Below are 18,490 nucleotides of genomic sequence, written 5' to 3' on the forward strand. Positions count from 1 at the left end.
GTGTAGTCTGAGATTAGATTAGAGGGTCGGGCTGGGACTGGATCTACAAACCGTGAAGTGAAGAAACCGTTACTGGGCCAGTCAGAGAACTGGCGCTGGTCACCCTGGGCAACAAAATGGGACACTGCATGGGCCTGCGGATTGGGTACAGTATGTCTACTGTACTGTCTTCTAGTATCTCTGTGCATGCGTTTTTCTAGCTGTCTGGACAGTGACGAGTGCTTTCATAATCTGGGTGTTTTTCAATTAATGAGATTTTATATTGTTGCATGCAGGGTGCAGGAGCAGGAGAACCAGAAGCGGCAGCTCTGTGAGGAGCTGGAGCAGCTAAAGACACCTCAGGACAGCAGAGAGGCCTCATGCCAGACACCTGCACCAGAGGAAGAGGTCAGAGAGGAAGGCAGGATGTGCAGGCTAGATCATGGGCCTATATCTAATAAACAACAGCAGCAGCTACTTGCTTTCACTATTCTCATAAATAATGTAATGTTAAAGGCAGGGTTTGTAATGTCAAAAAGCTAGCAAGATTTAAAATACCATCTCCTCGGGGTTCCGTCTATACCCTGCCCTTAGGGCTCCGACCCACACACAGACGTGCACGTCTTCAGAGCGAAGAAAGAACCGCAATTTTACTTCATGTCTCATTTATTTAAGTTTAAGCAAACGGCTAATATTATCATACTGAATGTTTAAAACAAACGTGACTACTGTTAGCAGTGTGGCGACGACGCGCATTGAGCTCAGGCTTACACAGGAGGGGTAGAGTACGTGCAGCAGGGCAAGGAGGCGTTTCATTGGTTCTTTCCCAGAGGATCGTGAGGCAGTGATTGGTGGACGTTTTGACAGGATTACAGCAGCTACAGATGACGGATCTTTTTCGGTCCTTTTTCAGAGGCAACACGTTATTATTGCTGTTAGGGTGTAAAGACCGTTTCAAACAATATATTTAAAAAAATAAGTGTACATTAGAAATAGTTACCAACCCTGCCTTTTAATCTGTACTCACTATACATTGTTTTTAGAATTTTTAATGAAATGTACACATGGTCTGGGACACTGTTTAAATGCTCACTGGCATAAAAGTCATATTGGGTTTGGAATACATTCAACTTTGATCATTTATGTGTGTTTTGCATGTTGCGTGGATTAACATTGGATATTGGAAGGTTTGCTTGGAGAGCCGTGACAGACCTCATGCTGTATTCAGACAGATGGAGTATCTGGTAGAGGAGAGTTGAGTGCGAGTTGGCGGCTGAAGTGGACGTGCACCCACACACTCGCAGAATTAGATGCAAGCACACACCTACACACTGCTCCTTGCACAAAATTCACTGATACATGCTTGAACATTTCCATTACAGCACCATTTTTACTGCAAAATACAATGACTTTGGTGCATTGACAAATAATGCAGTTCTTACTTTGAAGTCATTTATTCAATATAGCTCTGAAGCAGGGAAGAACCACTAAAATTAACTGATTCCCTGGGATTTGTTAATCAACAAAAAGAACCGTAATAAAAAGAAAAACTATGAGATCTGTTTAGTTACATTTTTATTTCGCTGACAGCTTTGTTAATAAGTAATCATTGCTGTGATTTTGTCAGAAAACACTTGTTTGTCCAGTACTTTTTTTCTCAGGGATGTCTGTTGGAAAGTAAGCAGTGGTGGTGCTCTTTTCAATTATGGAGGCTGTTACTGCTGAACTTCAGCCTCATCACCTCCAGTCCTTCAGTTGGATTTTGCCACAGTGGCATTTGTTACATTCATGTCACCTTTGCACACCTTTTATTGAGACTTTGTCTTTCCCTTCTTTTTTTTTTAGCCTGGAGATGACTTGGACTGGGATGAGGAGTTCGCCCTTCAAGACTTCCTGAAGAACGAGTTAGCAGAGAGGAATTGCAGAGAACAGGGCAGGCGAACGGACAGAGGTGAGGAGGAAGACGGGGAGGAGAAGTGGACCGTGGTCGACACAGCTGGAGAGGGAGAAGCGAGGGACACTTCCACTCCTCTGTCGGCCCTCTCTGGGGAGGCCCAGCCTGGGCATGGTGCAGCAGGCGGGGGTCAAGGTGAGTGGGGACATGAAGGTGGACAGAACAACCACCAGCCAACAGTTCAACTGCTAAGTGACAATTTTAACTTTATTCAAAGAGTGCCACTACATGGACTAATACTGCTATACTGTAGCAATTTGTTTGTAAATGGCTTTCAACAGATTGAATCTTCAAAATGTATCTCAGGAAAACTTGGGAACTGAGGAGTCTTTCTTCAGCCTTTTAAAATCCAGTATACACCAAAATTAGCCCAGAGCTAACTGGAACCTCATAAAGCCAAGCCAAATAGGGCTAAATATAGTTTTAATATTTTTGTAACCCCATTCTGACCCCCACTCACCCTGTTCCTACTTCTGGATCCAATCTTGGTAAAAAAAAAAATAAGCCTTGAGTTAACCTCATACATCACCAACAAGAATGTGAACTAATACATCCTGCTGAAATATTGAGAACATACTTTGAAGTACTGTGATTGCATCAACATTCCTAGCTCTAGATTAGGTATGAATAAATTGAACATGCCTGTCTCTTGCTAACCCACAGCTCTCGTTGGAGTTGAGTGTCAGCAGCAATATTTTAGTTATTAAAGTCTTTCTTACCCTCTTAAATCCCTATTGTGAGGATTAAAAGCACAGAACAACTAGTTAAACATTATGTCGTGACTTTAAGTTCGCTCACATGTGCAGCTGGTTTGCAGGTTTCACTGTGTCTCACAAAATGCTTCACAGGAAAAACTCTAGGTGTAAGGTGAAAACAGCTTACAGACTCAGTGTGTGTGTGTGTGTGTGTAACCCCCCTGTAATCCATGGTAGTCACAGGGCACTCAGCCACCCTTGAAACACCAGTACAGTACACGCACTTACTCACTGTAAGGATACACACACTCGGAGGCCCTTGGCAGTAGACCCCTGCCTTCTATGGTTGTTGTGGCCCTAGTCTTATGAAGGTTGTGTGTGTCTACACAGTATGTGAAATCCTCTCTTCCTCAAGGTCCTTGTATGGCCAGGTGTACGACCGGTCTGAGGCCACGAAGTGAGCTCAGTAATCCCCCATTCCTTTGCCTGCATGAGCGGCTGGCAGGCAGAGAGAAAGAAAATGAGTGTGTGAATGTGGTCATTAATGCCACCTAAGCCATGCATGGTATTTTAACCTCTCTGCCCCTCCCTCAACTCAATGCCTTGCATAATAGACAGTCTGACTTTTTATGGTAAAAGGTGGGGTTTCTTTTAGATGGCTATTAACCCCTGTAGATGAATTGGACAAGCATTTGTGTTATAATGAACAGCTTCTTTGTTTGTTCTTGGGGGGGGTCAGCCTCTTCTTTCCTCCTTTCATTTTTTCCTGATTTATATTTTATTTTTTCATCTTCCTCTGCATCTGTTACAGACTCTGCAGCCTGCACTGAGTCAGAGCCAGACATGAACTGTCAATCTTTGCAGGTAAATTGAGTTGTGACATTGTCATGGTATTAGCTGTATGTATTGTACAAGGTGCTCACTATGTTTGGGATGTGCCTGGATTTAACCTTTTGTAGACATATCCTTTAACTCTGTATTTTCCTTAATATTTATTTTGCTTGAAAACCTAATTTCTTTCAACTGCTGCATGTAGCATTTCAGAGTAAATTCAAAGTTCAGAACATCATAGAGTCTTTAGCCTGGCATTGACATTTTAATAATATAGCAAAACTGAGTGTAACTTCCAAGCGTCTTTTAATCTTTGGAAACCACATGCCCAAATTAATTTGGGATGGCTCACATGTGATTATCAGAGGATACCACTAGTTTTGACTTTGTGGAAACCCATGTGCCTGTGGCTTGTGATTTCAGGAATGTGTAAAATGTCCTGGTTAGGGATTAGGATGCCTTTCATTTCAACAAATGGGTTGGTATCTCCTTGATATTAAAAATGAAGAACAGCATCAATAGAAATACCCCTTCATTGAAACCAATTATACCTCATTATATATCACAGGGATTTTTAAGCTTTGTCCATTATCTTACATGGGCTTAAATAATAATGTCATGGCCTTTGGGGAAAACTAGTTTGAACATCTAAAATCAATGTTCAGAATTAAGGATTTCAACTAATAGAGTGTGACACAAGTTATCACAATACACAGCTTCAAAAGACTTGGATTAAGTTCAGCTGCACTGTAAAGAGTGTAAAATACATTGCAGAGGATGTGAGACGTCCACCGAACCACAGCACTGTCGAAGGTTACAGATGAGGACCAGGGACTGACAGTTTTAAACCTGCTCAGAATATTTGTTGTTTCTATCTCGAACCCGAACAACTACTGCTAAGGTGCTCTCCAGCAAGACACTGAATCTCAGCCCACTCAGAGGACCACAATAGACAACTGTTGTTGCCATGTGTGACAGGTGTGGAACTATGTGAGAAAAATAATTATATACTTCCTTCGAAATGTTGGGAAGGAAGTAGGATGTTTTTGAAGTTATGATTGCAGTAGTGGGAAGGAAGTAGGAAGTTTTGATTTACAGCCTCAAGAGCTTTTAGAGCGATCTTTATACTTTAATATAACGGGCAGACATTTTAGGCTGCTGCTGATTTTTATTTCACTACTGGATAATAAAAACTAATTTCAAAAGTCAGATATGGGAATACCCTTGAATGCACCATCATGTCCCTGTGATAGACATATCTGAATCTAAGGTCGCTATAGGTTATACTGTAAGTGTCATTTATTAAATTATACATGGGCAGCGTGTTACCGCAAAGGAAGACTTAAGTGCACGTATTTGGTGGTGGGTTTGGGGGTCCTACCTCAGGAAAGTTTTTGGTAAAAAAAAGAAGAAAAAAAAATCCAATTTCACATAATTTTGAACCATTATTACCATATCTGTGTAGACATTGACTTTACATTTATTCGGCTTAGGTGGTGCGGCCCAAAACTGCTTGGGTGCGGCGCCTAAGCCTTATAATGGTAGGGAAACCCCTGTATGTGTTATTTTCTCTCTCTCTTATTCTCACAAGTGTCTGCACTCTCTCCTTCTTTTTCCTCTTTCTGCCATTTGCCTACCAAATCGCTCCTCACACATCATTATTCACAGCTGCTGCTCACAGGCAGCAGTCTGTATGCTTGTGCTAAAGCTGTCTGCTTCCTTATATAGAATGACCGTAATAAAACGTTCAGGTCACACTGGGGTAAAAGGGAGAATAACTTGTTGTTGTTGGCAAAAGAAGGGATTATGCACCGGCATTTGAAGAAAAATATATTCCAAATTTATTCTGCACCAAATAATGATACATGCTGTACACTAAACTACACATTAAGTAGCTATGATCTCAATGTCTTTTAACATTTTCTGTTCTTGGATGTTATGCATTCTACTCACTTGCAGTCCTTGATGTTTAATTAATATCATGCCTTCAAGGTTTTTAAAACTAATTTAAATGCTCCATCATTGCTGTAGTCAGTTTGAAAGTGATGTTAGCTTTTTGAATTCCTATGACGATGACAGTAATTGGTGCTCTTTCCAACAATCCATCACTGATAGAAAAGAAGCTTTGTGTTGTCTGTCAGCTGTTAGATTTTGTTGACTCCTTATGCAATGTCTTCCCATCTGACAAAGATTTGTTTCTATTGACTGATTGTGGGCCTGCTGTTTGGTACATAGTTAATGTGTATTGCTTATTTGATCTTTTCACCCCTTTCATTTTTTTTTTTTAACATTTATCATTTTATGTGCGTGTGTTTTCAGGAGGAGGCAGCAGTGCCATTGAGCGCCCACTCACAAGCTGTCAGCATTCGACACCCAGAGGCGGATGCTCTCCCTGATCTGTCCCACCCAGAGAACAGTAAGTACTCTCTCTCTCTCGCGCGCTCGCCCTCTCTTGCTCTCTCTCTCACTTTCTGTCTCTCGCTCTCTATCTCTCTCGCTCTCTCTTTTTCTGTCTCATTGCTCTATTGTGTGCATTTACAACTTAGCAAACATACCAAGTGATTTAGATAATGACTCACTCTTTGGTTTGTTTAGAGGAGAGAAGACTTTACTAAAACTTGCTAATTCTACCAAATACCACATTTTTATTGTTTTGTTGGTAATCCAGTACTACATGATGTCTTTGTAAAACCATGTACAGTACGTAGTGACTGCATTACTGCAACACAAATGTTATCTAGATAAGTAAATTATTGATATCCTTTGTGTTTAGTGAGTATTGCTTATTTCACTTTTCATTTGAACTACATGGAGAAAGAAATGTTCTCAGATGTTAAAAATATAAATAAAACCTCAAAACTAATGTATTCACACTGAGCTATTAGGCTCGTTGCAGATGAGCCTTGCCTGTAAATTGGATACGAGCAGTCAAGTCAGACAGTTTTCAGCCTTTTCATGCCACCTTCACCGTCTGTAGATCCGATTTATTAAAATGTTATTAGACCCATATATATTTTTCTACCATGTGGTAGAAGAAAGATGCCTATACTGTATAAAGATGCACAATACAGCCCTGTGTCATCACTCCCTGCAGTACTCCAAAGTACCCCTAGGGTTACGAAACCCCCATTTAAAAAAAACTCTTTGGTTTTATACGCAGCCTCCAATTGTTTTGATTATGACAGAGTAGCCTGTTAAATGCTATACAGGCAATCTGTTGCTGATGTTAATATACATAGACTGTAGATGATCCCAAATCTGAATGTATTTAATCTCTCTGACTACTAAATGCCAACATCAGCCAAACAACACATATTGTGGTAACATAATAAACCTTCAAATCAGACAAATATCAATCGGAATCTCTCCAATTCAACAACAATGAAAAGTCCCATCATGCCCTGGTTCTTGAAGTCGACGTCAGAGCAAGTCGGTGATCAATTCTACACAGGCCTGGCTCATCTCAAACACGCCTAATGTTTCAGGTGCTGTCAAAATGAACCCTGGGAAATGTAGGAAACAAAATTCGCAAATTGATAACACTTCACACTGATCTAATTTCTCTGTCTCCACAGATGCAGAGGCTCTTGAGACTGCAGAGTCTTCCACCTGTGGTCCAACCAAGAATTTGAGCAACTCACCTGAACAGGACCAAATGGTGACACTTAGTAACACCCCTCCCACAGCAGCCCAGATGGATCCTCCCGACAGCACATCACCTGGACCAGATGAGAACATTACCCAGACTGAGAGGTGAATGGATGAATAAATATTGTATTTGATAGACTGGGCACATAATCAGAGTATCAGACTGCCTTCTCCTTGATGGAAATTCCAAATTACATAAAGTATAGCATATTGCAAACCTAGTTTGTTCCATTCACTTCAGAAAAATGTAAAATTTTGGCGATTGAGCTGTGAAACAAATATGTTATCTCTATTTCGAGAGAGAGAGAGAGAGACTGACGTTATCCATAGAACTGCCTGTTCAGTTGGTGTTTGGATTGGCAAATCCCACTTAAAGGTCACGAAATAGAAGCTTTCGTAGTCAGGAAACTGACTGACTGATTACCACACAGCCTCACCCCGCATCCTGACTCATTTTCATAGCAGTAAAAACCATCCCTTCTAGATTTAAAGTTGATAGGTGTTAGCGACTGTAGTCACAGTTGAAGACAACATTTTAGGTATATTGAATCATTTTCCTATGATATGGTGCACATTTGCTAGTCAAATGGGTGTTTCCTCCCTGTGGGAGGAGTGTGTAGGCTAATTAGTAACTATGCAGCCATGCTTTGCATAGGCACAGTCCATCTACAAAGAGACAAAGGCTCTTCCTCATCTCTCTTACCGCTTCATACTGTACCAGTTGTGTCTCGTTAAATTAAAAGCATATCTAATGCACGAAATCGAGAATGAGAAAATGGATAGCGCTTGACAGTTGACCTTTGACCTTTCACCTGTGGTCAGCACCCAGCCGACCAGTGAGGACCACAGGGGAGAAGAAGAGAAAGAAGGTGAAGCGGACTCGAGCACAGGAGCCATGAGTCATACTAAGGTTAGTAGCAGAGGAGAAGTGTGTTAATGCATAAGGGAATACAACTTCCTCTATTCTCTTTAGCATTGGCTTCCTCTTTTTCTCTCTGTTTCTGTCTGTCACTTCATGCGTTTCCTGGCTGAGTAAGAGTAAGTGTGTGTTTTGAAGTGAGGGGAGGGGTTCAGTTGGCAGGGCTGGGGCTGGTCCTCCTTCAGAAATGCGGAGAGGAGCGCAAGGAGGAGAGGGCAGAGATATTTAGGGAAAGATCAGACAATCAGGTAAGATGGGCTATTGGCTTCCCTGAACTCTGTTGCCAAAACAGACCAATACCGAATACTTAATATGACTTATTAAGGTGTCAATGTTAAAGTGCTTTTAATTATAAATGTAATTTTAAAGTATTATTATCAAGTTAGACAGCGCTTCAAAAAAGGAACACATCAATTCTGAGCAGACCGTCAATTAAGAGGAAGTAAAAAAATGTATTTTATTTTTTAATCAACTGCAATTACATGTTGTTGATTTTTAAATATCATAAATATCTAGTGACTAACCAAATGAGATTACAACCAGTTATATAAAAGCTGAAGAATTTCTCAAAGATAACCATGATGCTCCAAAGCCCATTAGCAAACGCTTGGGCACAGTGGATCATCATTGTAACCTTTGTCTGTCTGGACCAATTAGTCTTTACAATGAGTTGCTTTGATGTTTGGTCAATACAATAAGATTGCTTCATGGTAATTATGGCCAGCATCAGATGGGTTTGCAGTGTTTTCATGTTAGAGCCAAGGCTGACTATTGTTTTGATGCTGTTTCACCACAATCTGGTGAACATAATCAGTTGGATATAATCAAGTAGTAGTTTTACTTGTAAATAGAAGATATTTTCATAGAACATCTCCCCATATAGCAGCGGCTCTACTCCTAGAGCCGCTGCTCCTTCGCGTCGAAAGGAGCCAGTTGAGGTGGTTCGGGCATCTGGTAAGGATGCCCCCCTGGGCGCCTCCCTAGGGAGGTGTTCCAGGCACGTCCAGCTGGGAGGAGGCCTCGGGGAAGACCCAGGACTAGGTGGAGGGATTATATCTCCAACCTGGCCTGGGAATGCCTCAGGATCCCCCAGTCGGAGCTGGTTAATGTGGCTCGGGAAAGGGAAGTTTGGGGTCCCCTGCTGGAGCTGCTACCCCCGCGACCCGTTACCGGATAAGCGGAAGAAGATGGATGGATGGATGGATCTCCCCATATATATGTCATATCCATATCTGTCTATTAAAAAAAAAAAATATATATATATATATATATATATATATATATATATATATATATATATATATATATATATATATATATATATATATATATATAATTATTTAACATAAGATGGCATAAACTATAAATTTGTCCCAGGGAAAGAAATGGAGTAAAATTAACCATTTAAAAATGTTAATATTTGTTTTGTTATGATTTCACTCAGTGACAAATTTACTACCGGTATCTCTACTGATATTTTTTTACAAAGAGATGATAAATGATAACATTATGGCACCTTAAATTCAGTATTGTTTAATCAGTTTCAATCAAGACATAACACACAACCTAGGACATGATTGTGCAGGCATACAAACCAAAGTTGTTATGAATTATCAGTGGATTATTTAGCAAAGAAAAAACTTGGATGATTTCAACTTTTGGAATATAGCTATAATTAAATAAATAAACTGTGTTGGATTTGAATCTGATGCAAGTTGAAAGTGCTGCGAACAGGTAAAAGAGCAGCAGCCAGTTTTATTTTGCTTCACAGTTTCTAAAATGACATTCGGCGAAATGGTAAGGCAGCTCGTTCCTATTTTGAGCTGTGTCAAAATATGTATACTCATTACACAATATCCCATTGCATTGCTCTGAGCGCTCACCTTGCTTCATTGTGCCTGTGTGTGTTCACACGACTGTGTGCACGCAGTCCGCCTCCACTACTTAGTGCTGTTCCAGTGTTAACGTGTTCTCTGAGCACCCTTCTCAGCAACACACACACTCACAGAGCAGCAGGGCTCTCCATGCAGCAACACATTATATAAGTAATCAGTCCAATCTTTCTCTTCGACACACTGTAGAGCTTAGATAGCATTTCACTGCCATGGGACAGGTATGCTACATGTATGTGAATGAATGTGTGTCTTTTAATCATTGACCATTTCTTGTACTGTGGGGCAAAAAATGCGTCGCAAGGCCACCTGTCTCTTTCTCACCACCTCCCTCCTTCTTGTTCTTTACATTTGTCCATCTAAGAGCCTGAACCGGGACCAGTCGGTAGACAGATCAGTAGCGGAGGACAGGTGAGTGATTCACTGTCAACTCATGGTCAACTCAGGGTTTTCACACTGCTTTACTATCCAACACCGGCAATTATCCACTTGGAGATTTTAACGGTCTTCTGCTAAGGGAGAATTGTCACTCTGCCTTTTTAGAGACATTGTTTAAATTAGGTTTTTTTTTGCAAATGCTATAGTATTGTGTAAAGGTGCACTGTATGTGGGTTCCAGCACGTGCCTGCTACCTGTGTTGGTTGAAGAGGAGGAGAGTGTGCAGGACACTACAGCCGAGGTGCCAACAGTAGCCGCCAGCATGGAAGGTAGGAAGAAAAACTCAAATCTTGGTTTATGAAGGTGAGGAAGAGAGAACTATTTTTAAGCTGACTGTTTGTTTACTCCTTTTTGCATCTATGTGTAACTTTGATCACCCACACAACCAACTCTTTCTTTCAGGGACAGAGCGGCTCACCAGCAGCAGAGCGACCACCTTCTCTGAAAGCGGCTCTCCTCAGTCAGGATCGTCCTCCACACATGCCAGCCAATTGGGGAGCGGCATGGGCAGCGTGACCTCTGACCCCAGCCAATCGGAAGATAGTGCTGCCAAAAAGGACTCCCTCCCCCTCTGTGGCAAAAATAAAAGGCAACTGGTAAGATCTGCTCTACTCCCACTTTCTTGTCAACTGACTGTCGGATTAGTAATTCTACATATTGATGGTGACAAGGATTTCAAGTAATTTAATTTATTGTTGGAGTTTAATGCTGCTCTTTTGTAAATCAGGATCATTATACTGTAGATTCTTTTACTGTAGATTATTTTATTTTTAAATAAGGTAGCAGTAACATTTTATAGCAAATGTATTTTTTGTTTTCACCACAAAAGGTGTTATATTTACTACCAGACCCTAAATAAAGTTCAGAACAGAGTTTGTAGTAGTTTGTGGTGTGTAATGCACACAATAAATTGTAATAAAAATAATAATAATAATAATAAATAATAAGTCAGTTGTTACTGAGTAAAAGTAGTCATCATAACAATAAGATGTACAAATGTACAAGTTAGTTATGGTTCAGTTTTAGATTTTCTTTATAATGCATCATTAGTATTTATGATTTGTTTTTCTATGTTTTTTTTATACACTAGTTTAAGCTTCGCATAAAACAAGTAGATGAAACACCAGGATCTGTTGAATGGAGCTGGTGTTATTAAGAATCAATTTCCTTGTCAGTGATGAGGTTATGTCATTCAGCATGAGATAGTGTATGTGTGTGTGTCATAAGGAGAAATGCTGTCTTTCGTGTGTGCAGAAGGGTGTGTGTGTTTATGAATAGGAAAGTACATAGTTTCATTTTAGCTCCACTCCAGCCAACTACCCTGCCGGGTGCTTTGAATTTTCACATTTTACCTTTTTATTATCTAAAAACTATTGAAGGAGAAGGGAAGGGGCAAGTAAAGGGGGCAATATGGATGTTGAGGGGAATGTGAGCATGAAGGGATCCCAGTTAAAAGCTGATCAGGAGGGGGAGAATGAGCAGAGAGAGGCAGTAATGTTTGTCCGGACCCTGCAGGAGCTGTCCCACAGCATGGAGGCCATCGAGGAGCACAGGGTTCAGGAGGACCAAAGTGAGACCAGCTTGGCCAATGAGAAGGAATGTATGTGTAATATATTCATTGTCCACTGTTATATACTAGATAGTGTGTATATATATTATGTATCACCTGTCTTTTGATAGCAAATTTTATTCCATTTGTAAATGAGTGCTTGTACATTTACTCTTTAACATTCTAAATAGTGATTGCACCATTTGATCAGGTATTTGTCGAACCATGACTCACCTGCTTATCATTTCCATTCCTAGCTGAGACGTCAATGATCTCAGACACCAGTGGCACCTCCAAAGAGGACAAGAACAGGTAAGACGGCAAATGTTCATAGTAACACAACACACAAATCCATTATCATCCATGTGTACATGTAATAAGACTTAAGTCACAGAGTCCTCATTGTTGTCTCTTTATTTGCAGCCTGTCACCTAATGACAAGGAGGTTGAGGTATGTATACCATTAGATCTTGGAGCTGCCTTCTATAATAAGTAATGCAAGCAACTGCTTTGTTAAGGACATGTTTTGATCATTTTTGTAGTAGAAACCAGACACTCTTTTTAGGATTATGTGTGTTTTAAAAGTAGATTTTAGAAGCCCCATATGAGTCTGTTTCATCTTCTGCCTCTCTGTATTCAAAATGAGAATTCATATATTCAGACTACTAGAGGACAAGTTGCAAAGTTTGCTAATTCTTTTCTTAAAGTCTAATGTCTTAAATGTGCATACATCAGAAATAATAAAAAACACATACAAAGACATACAAAGTTAATGTGTTTAGTGAGTTTGTGATTCTCTTTGAATCCCATACAATAACCATCCAAATACAAAGTTGTATCCCTATGTTAATGCACTGATGGGATCCTCTTGAAATGTGAGGGTTTTCTACACGGAAGTGTGGGAGTTTCACGGTGTGACTTTTAGCCAGCACAATAAGGCTGTCTTTGATAGGGGAAAACTCTTATCTCAATCAAAACAAGGAAATGTTAGAAAAGAGTGAAGTGTCTTGTTCATGTTTTCAGGCGGAGTTCCAGCGTCTGGCATTGGGCTTCAAGTGTGACATGTTCACCCTGGAGAAGAGACTCCGGCTGGAGGAGAGGTCACGTGACCTGGCTGAGGAGAACGTCCGCAGGGAGGTGTCCAGCTGCCAAGGCTTACTGCAGGTCAGTGTGCATATGTGTGTGTCACTTTCCAGCTTTTTCTCCACAAAAGAATTATACTTGGGTGTATTTACATTCTCAGTCTTAGGAGAGTGGACTCTTCACTTTGTGATGATTACCCACAGAATATTTGTAGTGCCTTTGTGCAGCCCCTTTTTTAATAATACTAAAATTGGTCCTGCACACCTTTTTAGGAGTAAACAAAAGCAAACGATGGGTGGCTACTTACCCTGTAGGTGTAGGAAAGACTGTTCTATCTTGTTCCTGCAGCTTTCCTGTTTGATAATTACCCTCCATCAATAACAATGAATGAATAAACCTGTAAATGAAACTGAATGAGGTGTGGGTTAGTGAGTATGAGTGGAAAATCCTCTGTAAACGTATTTCTCCTGTCAGGTGCAGTGAGGGTTTTTTTTTTTCTCTTGGTCTTTCTCTTCCTTTGTGTTTTCTCTTCAACTCTCCTAATCCTTTTTCTCTCTTCGGTTCTCTCCTCCCAGGCACTGGCTCCTCTGTGTGAGGACGACAACCAGTCCATCGAGATCATCAACAGGCTCCAGAAGAACCTGGACATCCTCATCCAGTCCATGACCAGGGTGTCCAGTCGCTCTGAGATGCTAGGAGCTATTCACCAGGTGGGATAATGTGTGTTTGTGTTGTCAACATTTGTTTCTACTGTTTTGTGGTGTGATCAAAAATATGGGCTGAACTCAATTTTAATTCCTGCGCCAACAACAAAAACAACTTGTGGTGATTTAATGGAGCCTTGTGTGTGTGAATGTCAGGAGAGCCGTATTGGTAAGGCTGTGGAGGTGATGATCCAGCATGTGGAGAACCTGAGGAGGATGTACACCAAGGAGCACGCTGAGCTGCTGGAGCTGAGAGAGGCCATCATGCAGAACGAGAGGTCGTTTGGATCACAAACTGAACGAGGTAGGGAATGGTTACCTAATGGTTACATACTATCAAGGTGCAATACATTTTTTAGACCAATGTTACTTTCTTTTCTGTTGACATTCAGTATCTTAATTTTGACAGAACATACTTAATAGTTGGCAATTATTAGCACATCCACTAGCACAATGTTCTTCTAGAACCAGACAAATGAAATGTTATGGTGGTGGAAATGGCAGAAAGACTCTTGAGATACCAGGGCTCGACAGTAATAGTTGCTAGGTTGCCACTGGCAACCTTTTTCAGAAATTGGCAACCAATTGGCCACTTGGCCACTTTTGAACATAAAAAATAGGGACAGCAAAATGTGAATAAAAATAAATAAATTGCTAATATATGTTGCATTAGTCCTATTTAAATATTGCTGTTAAGTCAGAACCGGAACCAGAAAACGCTGCACATGCGTTGCTGTGTTTATTCGCATGTGTACAGGCATTTGTTTTAGCAACAATGGCGAAACAATGGATTTGACTGTGGGGTGAAAAGTTCGACTAAGCGGGCAACATCGCAAACAAATGTGCATTTGATTCAGCTGACAAAGAACAAGATAAACCTGAACAAAAAAACAAAAGGAAATTTGTACGTTTTGGGGTCATTTTTTGTCACATTTTCATTATCCTCCATATAACACTGGCTTAATATAGTGACAAACCCATATCACCTAACTGTATGGTATGCATGTGTGTACATACAATTGGGGCATATGTGTAAATATGTATGCACAGACTATACACACAGACTATATATATATATATATATATACACACACACACACATACATACATACATACATACATACGGCAACTAAACTGTTCCTCTTTCCAGATGACTTTCGTGGCAAGAAGCCGACAACACAGTACTACAAGGTCAGCTGCACCTGAGTTACATATGATTTTATCATTCACCTTTACTCAGGACTGATGATGTTCTTAATGTTCATATCTGTTTATGAAGTTTGTTTTTTCCCTCAACAGTCGTCAACTCGGCGGGTCAGCATAGCAACAATCCCACGCTCTGGTGGAGGCAACGTGCACTTTGACATGGTGAGAACAATACAATTTTCATTTTCTTAGGATTGCTTTTAATGCCACCTACATGCAGTGCAGGTTAAAGCATGACAATTGTCAGATCATAGTTAAATATATATAAATGTAAAGTCTGAATCGACAGTGAGCCCAACTGCATGTAAAATGTACAGTAAGATTTTCATAGGTTTTAGAAAAATGAATTGAGATTGTTTGTTTGATTTTTCCCACCACAGTCCAAAACACAAGACTGCTCAGAGGCTGAAACGGAGAGACTGACCAGGCGATCCCCATGGTAGGTAATTTGTATGTGTGTTAATGTGTAGGTTGAATTTGCCTGAACTTTTATATGTAGAGTGATGTTAAACAAAATACTGTATGTGTATGGGAGAGTGTGCTTAAGTTAAAAGTAGGAGGACTGTGCAAAATACTCTACCTTTTTAAAACTAAGACTGTCCCGAATATCTCTTTTCGGGCTTTGAATCTTCGGTGGGAAGTATTCGAATACATTGGGTGGGGGCGAGGTAGGGGTAGATGGGAGACTGGAGAATCCATCAATCCATCTATGGACTTTTGCTAGCGGGTGAGCTAGGATTTAGTTCAGTTACTTTACCTTAACTGCTGTCTGTCAGTCAGCCTGGCAGGCAGTTAGCCAGCCGCTGTGCACTCTGCTGCTGCTGACACACATTTACATTAAATAAATTGTACATATACAAAGTATACACATATAATTTAAAAAGGCCTGACAATCATACTTTATCAAGGTTAAGATGTTACTTACAGTTTTCAGGTGATCTGCCAAACTAGATTTGTGATATAGCAGTTTTTTTTGGCCATATCTGCCACTCAAATATTTGGGGGTCATCTTTGCAAATTTTGAAATTATTCCAGACGCTTGACTTTTTCGACACCTTGCATGCCAATAGTGGCAGCCAAGTTGCTAGCCCCTACGTGGTCAAACTTTCAGTTTTGGGTGCTGGCCAGGTGCCAGGATGAAGTGAGGCAGGCCGCAACCAGGCCTACACACAAGCACCCCCGCCCCTACACACACACACACACACACACACTGCTCTGTCTGAGAATATGGGCTATTCTGGATTTTTGGGTAATGCATATATAATACAAATTTTAAAATAAAAAAACAAAGCATTTGAATACTGATTTACAAGTTGATTACTATGGCAACGATCAAAGCTTCGAAGCATTCGGGTCAGCCCTATGTTTCTGAAGTGCAGGAAGCTACTGGCTGTGGCTTTTGTTTTCAAGCCACGGGAAGCTTGCTATACCATGACATGAAGCTTGTTGTTGTTGTTGTTGTTATGCCCCTATTGTATGTGATAATGATGGTTTCCAGGAATGTGCCAGGAAAGAGCAATGCGCGCCCCCCACTAAAGCGCTTTGTTAGCTCTGCGGCCTGGGTTGACACTGAAGAGCCCTCTCTCATGATGAAGGGGTAAGACATGTCAAGAAGAAGGGAACCACGCTGGCTGTTTAAGTTTATTTTTATTTTATTTTTTTTACTGTGGCCCCAGAAGCATAAAGATGGCAGCTTTCTGGTGTGACATCATTACCATCGACAATGAAGAATATTTGGATGTTTCAGTCCCTGTACTTTAGTTGTGGTCAAGTTGTGGTTTCTCGTAATCAATTGTAGTGGATGTTATCAAAATAATTTTTAATTGCAAACATTACAGAGTAAAACCGAGGTTCTGATCAAACCTTGTCCTTCCTAACAATTCTGTTTCCACAAAGGAAAAATGCATGAAACGTTTCAATGGTTGGCAGAAAGCAGTGTACGAAGCACTAATACGAAAAAATAAGTGCAATTAAATAACAAACCAGAAACAGAAAACATTTTTAATTGCAAATATCTGTAACTACAGTGATAATGTAAAGGAAAGAGTGAAGCTTAGACTGCTTTGAGACCAGAAAGAATCCGTGATGATGACATCAAACCACACAGCAGCCATCTTTCATGCATCTAGTCCCTCCTCGCATGGGGAAGTGTTCATCAAAGGCCAACATCCTTTTGTGTCATTTTCCAAATCTAGCACATTTTTGCTTTTGTGTCTTCGTAAAATGTAAAGTAAGAGACTGTGTTGACTTTTTTTTATCTGCATCATGTAGCTTTCAAATGTTTGGAAGAGGAGAGTAGAATTTGCTCTATTTGAGCAGCTAAGCCAAAATTGAAGCTTGGATGATGCGAATGAAGGCCTTTCAATGCTCTCCAAATATATGAAACATTAAATTGCTTTGTGGGTTCGTGATATAATATTGGAGCATGTCAGTGGATTGCTGGGAATGTATTGTTATATTGCAGGGATCTCTCGGTGTACCGCAGGACAATGTAAATCACTGAATATGTGTTGGCTGCATTATGCATGAAATGTGCATGTGCACATACAGTATCGCGGTGGTAATGTGGCCATGCTTGTATGTGAATGTGCAACTGAATAGTGTGTTTGTGAATGCCTGACCCACGCATGCCCACAGGACGGCCTACGTCAACACCGACTGCCCGTCGGAGGACGAGCAGAAGGAGCAGCCGGTGGCAGAGAGGAGGAGGTCCAGTCTCAGTGAGCTGGGCAGCAAACTCACCTCCCTCATTCTGTCCCACAAGACGTTAGTCCAACCAAATACCCACCACTAGCCTACTGCAGCACCACTTTCTGAGTTCTAGAGGCTAGCTGCATACGTGGAAGAGTTCATCATTTAGCTGTACATTCCAGTAGCTGCAAACTGAATGTTGTCTGGTATCAGAGATCATCCGTGACACGCTGTATTAAATATTGTTATCTGTCTGTCCTTGATGTTAAACATCATTCCTGTGGTGTTTTTGCACAGATCACACAGCCATCAATGTGTCCAGTATTATGACATCAGTGACTTAAATTTTTCTGTCAAAGTTGGTCTCTGATGGTGGCGCCCCGTAGCTTTTCCGCCATTGTGGCTATCGCTGCTCATGCTAAGAAGCAAGCAGCAAATTATGCATCATGCATCTTTCATTATCACTTACGTGTTACAAACAGGAACAAAGTTACAAAAGGTTGTGTGAGTATATGGAACCTGCTAAGTGATGAAACTCTTTCATTATATGGGTCTGTGCTGGACTAGCTTCTTCTTTGCTCCAGGGTACTCCACTGTCTTGAGATCAGTGTACGTCAGTGTGGCGAGGGATTTCAGAAGCGCCATGATTTGCGTTTTATGCATGGATCTCAACTTCTGATTTGCAGTGTGCAGCTAACAAAGCGTCTAACTGATAACTAATTCATCTTTACCCGGCATAGTCTTCTGTCATTTACTAACATGTTCAGCCGCTTTAACAATTTTATGTGCAAACTACTACACCTGGACTATTTTCTCTATTTTTGTGGGGCAACTAAGTGTTTTGTGCAAGCGGATCATGTGTTGTTCTGAACTGTCCTTTCCTCTTTTCCTCCCTCCACAT

General features: G+C 40.7%; 1 protein-coding gene across 4 annotated transcripts in view; it reads left to right on the plus strand.

Moving 5' to 3' along the window:
* LOC116054771 (lymphoid-restricted membrane protein) overlaps positions 1-18,490 on the plus strand; it is a 35,739-nt gene that overhangs the window by 14,951 nt on the left and 2,298 nt on the right. Inside the window, exons 18-38 of one of the 4 annotated variants that reach the window (XM_035995869.1) lie at positions 276-387; positions 1,825-2,068; positions 3,440-3,492; positions 5,779-5,875; positions 6,397-6,399; positions 7,035-7,212; positions 7,930-8,017; positions 10,283-10,329; positions 10,537-10,625; positions 10,759-10,952; positions 11,872-11,956; positions 12,163-12,217; positions 12,329-12,356; positions 12,929-13,069; positions 13,564-13,698; positions 13,849-13,996; positions 14,843-14,883; positions 14,992-15,060; positions 15,279-15,337; positions 16,397-16,495; positions 17,536-17,664. In XM_035995869.1, the coding sequence (XP_035851762.1) occupies positions 276-387; positions 1,825-2,068; positions 3,440-3,492; positions 5,779-5,875; positions 6,397-6,399; positions 7,035-7,212; positions 7,930-8,017; positions 10,283-10,329; positions 10,537-10,625; positions 10,759-10,952; positions 11,872-11,956; positions 12,163-12,217; positions 12,329-12,356; positions 12,929-13,069; positions 13,564-13,698; positions 13,849-13,996; positions 14,843-14,883; positions 14,992-15,060; positions 15,279-15,337; positions 16,397-16,495; positions 17,536-17,664 (2,094 nt within the window). Of the gene's footprint in view, positions 1-275; positions 388-1,824; positions 2,069-3,439; positions 3,493-5,778; positions 5,876-6,396; positions 6,400-7,034; positions 7,213-7,929; positions 8,018-10,282; positions 10,330-10,530; positions 10,626-10,758; positions 10,953-11,871; positions 11,957-12,162; positions 12,218-12,328; positions 12,357-12,928; positions 13,070-13,563; positions 13,699-13,848; positions 13,997-14,842; positions 14,884-14,991; positions 15,061-15,278; positions 15,338-16,396; positions 16,496-17,535; positions 17,665-18,490 lie in introns of all 4 variants that reach the window. The other 3 variants (XM_031306496.2, XM_035995868.1, XM_031306498.2) reach the window with 3 other exon arrangements.

This window comes from Sander lucioperca, chromosome 20 (assembly GCF_008315115.2).
Source record: "Sander lucioperca isolate FBNREF2018 chromosome 20, SLUC_FBN_1.2, whole genome shotgun sequence".
NCBI lineage: Eukaryota > Metazoa > Chordata > Actinopteri > Perciformes > Percidae > Sander > Sander lucioperca.